The sequence below is a fragment of the Solanum tuberosum genome, unplaced genomic scaffold, assembly GCF_000226075.1.
Source record: "Solanum tuberosum cultivar DM 1-3 516 R44 unplaced genomic scaffold, SolTub_3.0 scf00149, whole genome shotgun sequence".
Classification (NCBI taxonomy): domain Eukaryota; kingdom Viridiplantae; phylum Streptophyta; class Magnoliopsida; order Solanales; family Solanaceae; genus Solanum; species Solanum tuberosum.
Window position 1 is genome coordinate 575296 of NW_006239072.1, and position 5959 is coordinate 581254.

The following is a 5959-nucleotide window of genomic DNA, read 5'->3' on the forward strand; positions in this document are numbered from 1 at the left end:
ATTTAAGGCACATGCCTTAGGCCCCCAAATTTTTGGGGGCCTCAAATTTTCATCAAGAAAAAATTATGTGTTAATTTTTTTAATTAAAAAATAATTATTTTTACTTAAAAAGTATAATTTTAAACAAATATATATTATTTTATTATTTTTAACTCCAATCAAATAGAAGAAATTAAGAAAACATTATTTTGTATGTTTACATTCTCTTCGCTAACACTCGTATTATTTATCTTTTTAAAATTCTTTTGCACTTTCTTTTTAATTTTTTTTGATAAGTTAGAGTAATACACTATCAAAAATATAAATTAATAGTCGAAAAAATTCAACAAAGTGACTTACAATTTTTCTTTTGTTGTTTCTTCTTAAATATTCAAGTATTACATAAACATATTAAAGTAGGGTTATAACTTATACCAAGTTATCAATTTCTTGTATCAGATTTTATGGTTCTAATTCTTATCTTTATGTAAAGCTTGTCAACTTATTACTTATAATATTATGTTAACAATTTATATAATGATTGCCTCAGCAAAAGAATATTTTTCAATGTTGAATTGATAAAATATTACTTAAAATTAATAATTAAAAACGATATTTGAAAAAAAACATTTTAAGAAAAGATATCAAGTAATAATTTGCACTTAAAAAGTTTTAAAAAATAAAATACTATATTTGATATTTATATAGATTTTAGGCCTCAATTAAAATTTCGTTTTAGGCCTCAAATTACGTTGAGCCGCCCCTGTCTACAAATTAGATAACATTTCAACAAAAAGTTTTAAATTGGTCTTTTTCTTTTCTAGAAACTAGAAAGTCGTAAATACTCTTTATTTATTTTTATGACAAGGAAAACTCGTATTCGCTATCTTTTGGGTGCACACGTGATAAAATCCTCACTCTTAAACGATAACTCGCAAATTATATAGTAAATATTCTTTCATTCTTAATAGCACAAACACGAAATGTTTCATTTTGTAAAATTGTACCAAAATCGTAAATACTCTTTCATTCTTAATAACACCAAAACGAAAAGTTTCATTTTGTGTAAATCTGAATTTGGTTGTGTATATATATATATATAGGTAGATATCTTAAATAATGTATATATTTCTAATCCACATTTCCTAACAACAAAGATAAAAGTGATCTACCAATAAAAATTATCGTGGAACGATAATTACTCGTTCATTTTTAATTAGAAATATCGAGTTTGAATCCCCTAATACGAAATTACCTTTGTTAGGGAATATTTTACTACTTAATATGAGATTTTTCGGTGCGAATTCAAATTTACTCAGATTCAAATGCAAATATCAAACATATAAAAAAAGATAAAAGGATTCCACTAGTTGATTTGATTGCACCTAATGGGCTTACCTGAGTTTGATTACCACTTTAGCATTTTCCCCAAATTTTAATATTTCAGTAGTTACAGCCCAATTTTCTTTTATTGCTTCTTTCTGTAGTTTTCAGAGTTCAACACCACACTAGGTAGTAAGTAATTAACATGTCTGTTATTTGAAGGGACAAATAACATGTCTATATTAAAGATAGACATGTCTCCAACACTTTCAAATCATGAGTCCGCCTCTAAGCACAGATTTGGATTAGTCGGGCTCCAAGCAGGTACCGAACATACGATAGGGAAAAAAAGCACAGATAGTTCTAAACATTAAATATTGAAGTTAAATAACTCTATCTCCTACTTCTGCCTCTTGTATATCTTTGCCAAGAATGACTTCAGAACTGCTTGCACTGCTTTGGTTGGTTGAGCGTCAATAGAGTTGATCAGCTTTTCATATGTACTCTTCTCATATTCCAGGTACACATCCTACAAAATTCCCAAAAGGAATAAGCCAAAGCCAGTGGTATATCTAGCTTATTAGGTACAGGTTCAACCGAATGCAGTATTTTCAACATAGAACATGGATATATATATATAGATATGTGTGCGTGTGTGACAAACCCCTTCCGTTCAATCTGTTTGTCTTACTTTTGTTTTTAGTATGTTTCACAAAGAATGTCTCTTTCCTTTTTTGACAGCTCTTTAATTTCAACTTTCTACGTGACATGTTTAAGACGACAAGAGATTAAAGAACATTTTGGTACATTCTACATATCTTTAGTTTAACACCGCAAGATTCAAAAAAATTCTTTACTTTCTTAAACTCCGTTTCGAGTCATAACTAGACAAACAAATTGATATGGAGGGAGTAGTATATTCTAAACCCATGATTTGAAAAGTACAATAAGGTCACTTTAAAGGTTGACCCTATCGAGTTCAAATCTTGAATCCGCCTCTTGTCTGAGATGACTTTTTACTAAGAAATGAACAGAACTTCATGATAACTTAACAAAGAGAACATAGAAAGCAGCAACAGCAAATAAAGGGGTAAAATGAAACCTCAAGTTTGAGATCATTGTAGAGCGCTTTTACTTTAGTAACACAAGCAGGGTCATCTTTTCCATAGTTCTCCTGCAAACAAAGTTCTTACATTTAGCATTGCCTCATACTAGTTTGTTTGCAGAGCTATGCTACTCGGACCCTTCAAAATTTTTGCCATACTTGTGTCGGATACTTCAAAATGTATAGCTTTGGAGGATTCGACACACACACGGCAATATTTTTGAAGAGTCTGAGCAAGGAAGTTGCAGAGAACATAACCAGGGGATAACAAGTTTTTTAGGCTCACATGTAATAACTTTTTTTGCTCATCATTGCAGTGTTCTAGGGCTTTCACTACCAACCAAGAGCACTTGAAATCTTGAATATCCGTGCCAATCTGATAGTAAGACAGATCATTATAAAATCTATACATTTTCAAGTTAAAAGAGCTATGTGATTAATCTTCAGGATTTAGATTAGTGGTAGCTTTCTTATAAAACCTACCTTACCCAATACCTCTGGATCAGCAAAGCAGTCCAAGTAATCATCCTACATAGTACCGCAAGCTTTCAGTCAGAAGTTGTAACATGAAAGCATATCTGCAGATGGGACTTAAGTATTTCGGTAAACGAACTAAATTAGTTGGACATTTCAGATAGGCTATCACGTAATCGTAAGACACATGGTTGTTAGCTATATCCATAAAAAAACAAATATTTTTTCATTGTTTGACCAAATTGTACATGAATTTTTAGTGTGTCACAAGGTGTCTCAAAACATTCAGACTTGTTAGGGGGTGATATGCAGCTCTTTACTGGAAGGCTCTTAGCATATTGTACAAGTACAGGAAATGTCATGTGCAACACTTGAAAATAGCAACTTTTAACTATAAAAAACAAATGTTAATGATAAGAATGAATATAGTACTATATTTCTTTTGATAAGTAAATGAGTATGTCATGTACAGATAAATGATCAGTTTGGTTCAGATGTTCTGTGTTTCAGAAACAAAAAAAAACTTTTGTTCTTTTCAGAAAACTAAACTAAGGTGTCACAAAACAACAATTTCTAACTTTTCAATTACAGAACCAAACTCAGACCCAGTCTTCAAAACCATTTACTTGGTTTGCAAAAGAAGCTTTTTTTTTAATAACTCACACATTTTTAACTTTTACTATCTGCCGGTGTTCCCTTTTTGGCAACCCATTCTAAGGCAAATTATGGCGACACGACAGCTGACCTCCATTCCAATGTTAAGAAGCATGAAATCAAACACTCATTCAGATCTAATCTAGCATCCAAAAACCTAATCCAAACAACAAGTGTTTTTCAAAAGTGTATTCCAATCATATTTATGAAACTAGTTTCATTAAATAACTACATCAAAAACCAAAACCAAACCCCTCTTAAAAGATTATATGTTATGCAAAGAGTTGGTTTATGAGATGTGGAAATGTTGTCACATAGATCTCATGGTATAGAAGATAGAACATGAATGGATGCATCAGGGTTAATCATAATTCTTACCTGAACTTGGAAATATATTCCCATTTCGAGGAGTATGTTCTTGACATTAACATGATTGTCAAGATTCTCTCCTGCCATAAGAAGTGCACATGCCACCTGAAAATATTGAAGAAGTAATTTGTATATACCTTTATAAAATGCACATCAATCTTGAGGTAATTCCCATTAATCTCTACAGAGAGTTCATTAAGAGGAACAGAAAGATCAACCCAAACTAAACATGCACAAAACTTTTGAAGTGGTGCTTACAATTAAGAATCTAGAGAATAAAAACAACACACACATTAAAAGTAAATAAATGGGAAAAGGGCACAGTTGGCTCAGGCGGAAATCTAAAAATAAGAAGTTTGGTAATATGTTTTTTAAAAGTTGCAAATAGATAATTTACTTCAAGTTGATGCAGAAATTTGAGATTGTTTTAGGACATCAGACGTCTTCCACACAACACAAATGTTCAGAAAAAGATATAGACGTGAAGATCTCCTCATAATAGAATAGCGACTAACAAGCTGTAAACTCAATTAGGAAGGAACATCATACTCACTGGGAGATAAAATGAATAATAAGCAGTTTTATACTGGACAATCCGCCTATGACTGCATGAAATCACATCATGAATTAGTTAAATAATTCAAGTAAAACTGAAAGTAGAAATTTTTTACATGACTCTTGATGAAGTCTCCTTACATAGGCAATGAGTATTTTGATAAATCTTTCTCTCCAAAATGTGTGGTAATCAAATCTATCATTTGTCCAGAGGCAGTCTGAAATTCCACCTGTAAAAACAAAGCCAAAGAGAAAATAGGAAAAATGTTCAGCATTATAAAAAGTTTAATTCAGAGGCCTCCTTACGCATAAAAAGTCTCACCTCATTAAACAATTCAAGAAGATCAACATAATAAGGCTTTCCTCTAAAGTGCTTCTTAAGAATTCTTGGTATGTGGTTGCGAAGAAGTATGCCATCATTAGCAGCAATCATGCCAACCTGCAAAAAATAATAAAACAATAGTCACTCTCAACAGAGTTCAAAGAGAAAAACAGTAGTCTCTTAGCACACACACACACACACACCTTGGGTAATCTGAACCAGCATTTTTGACCTCGGCGTGTATGAGAGCCATCCATTATATCATCAAGAACAAGGAAATATGCTTGAAGCTGCAGCATACATACCCACAAACCATACACTCAGAAGAATTTAAAAACCAACAATGCTTCTTGGGGGTTAGAAAAAAGACTCAGGTGTAGCTTGAAGAGTGCTTATGTTGCATACCCATTCAATGCACCAGCCAAGGGAAGATGTTTGAAAGATTTCCTCACTGGTTAGTTCTTTCCCTTCTTTCAACAAACTGTAGCTATCAATAACAGAGAGCCCACGGTTCAGCTTTCCTGTACAGAGAGTGTATGAAGTACTTGGAATAAAACCTTCTAGCTATGAAAAAATATTTAAGCAGTAGAAACTTTTAGAATAGGTAGAACTAGAACATCATTCCAACCTCCAGGTACATTGTAGTCCAACATCTGAAAAAATCACGGGAAGTATATATTAGATGCAAAAGACGAGGACAAAGTGAGACACTGGCTGTCAGGAAAATTCACTAACTCGGGAAACAGTAAAAATGAACAGAAGCTGGCCTAAGGTTGTAATAAAGTTAGAAACTTGTCATATCAAAATTACCAAACATAATGATGTTAGAAATTTGTCATATCAAAAGTAATGAACTGACATTTACTCCCTCCGTCCCTATTTACTTGTCCATATTTCCTTTTTTGGTTGTCCCTATTTAGTTGTCCATTTTGACAAATCAAGAAAGGACAACAAATTTTTTCCTATTATATCCTTATTTACACTTCTTGAAAATTGTAAAAGTGTATGTTGTTTCCCTCCAATTTATTTCACTTGAATTCAAATAAGTGGTTGTAATTTTGAAGTGAAAAGTTGTCATAAGGGTAAAATTGTAACTTCACTGTGCTAATCATTGTTGCCTTAATCTGTGTGCCATTTCTAAAGTGGACAACTAAAAAGGGACGGAGGGAGTAGTATTT

At 32.2% G+C, this 5959-nt stretch overlaps 1 protein-coding gene across 2 annotated transcripts in view; it reads right to left on the reverse strand.

Moving 5' to 3' along the window:
- The window catches only part of LOC102605652 (farnesyl pyrophosphate synthase 1-like), a 19124-nt gene that overhangs the window by 10909 nt on the left and 2256 nt on the right, over positions 1-5959 (reverse strand). Inside the window, exons 2-12 of one of the 2 annotated variants that reach the window (XM_006352489.2) lie at positions 5410-5434; positions 5187-5302; positions 4985-5071; positions 4782-4898; positions 4601-4689; positions 4458-4509; positions 3914-4009; positions 2891-2935; positions 2694-2783; positions 2405-2476; positions 1493-1831 (exon numbers count right to left, since the gene is read on the reverse strand). In XM_006352489.2, coding sequence (XP_006352551.2) covers positions 1703-1831; positions 2405-2476; positions 2694-2783; positions 2891-2935; positions 3914-4009; positions 4458-4509; positions 4601-4689; positions 4782-4898; positions 4985-5071; positions 5187-5302; positions 5410-5434 — 918 coding nt within the window. In that variant the 3' untranslated portion in view covers positions 1493-1702. Of the gene's footprint in view, positions 1-1492; positions 1832-2404; positions 2477-2693; positions 2784-2890; positions 2936-3913; positions 4010-4457; positions 4510-4600; positions 4690-4781; positions 4899-4984; positions 5072-5186; positions 5303-5409; positions 5435-5959 lie in introns of those variants that run through there. The other variant, XM_015310979.1, reaches the window with a different exon arrangement.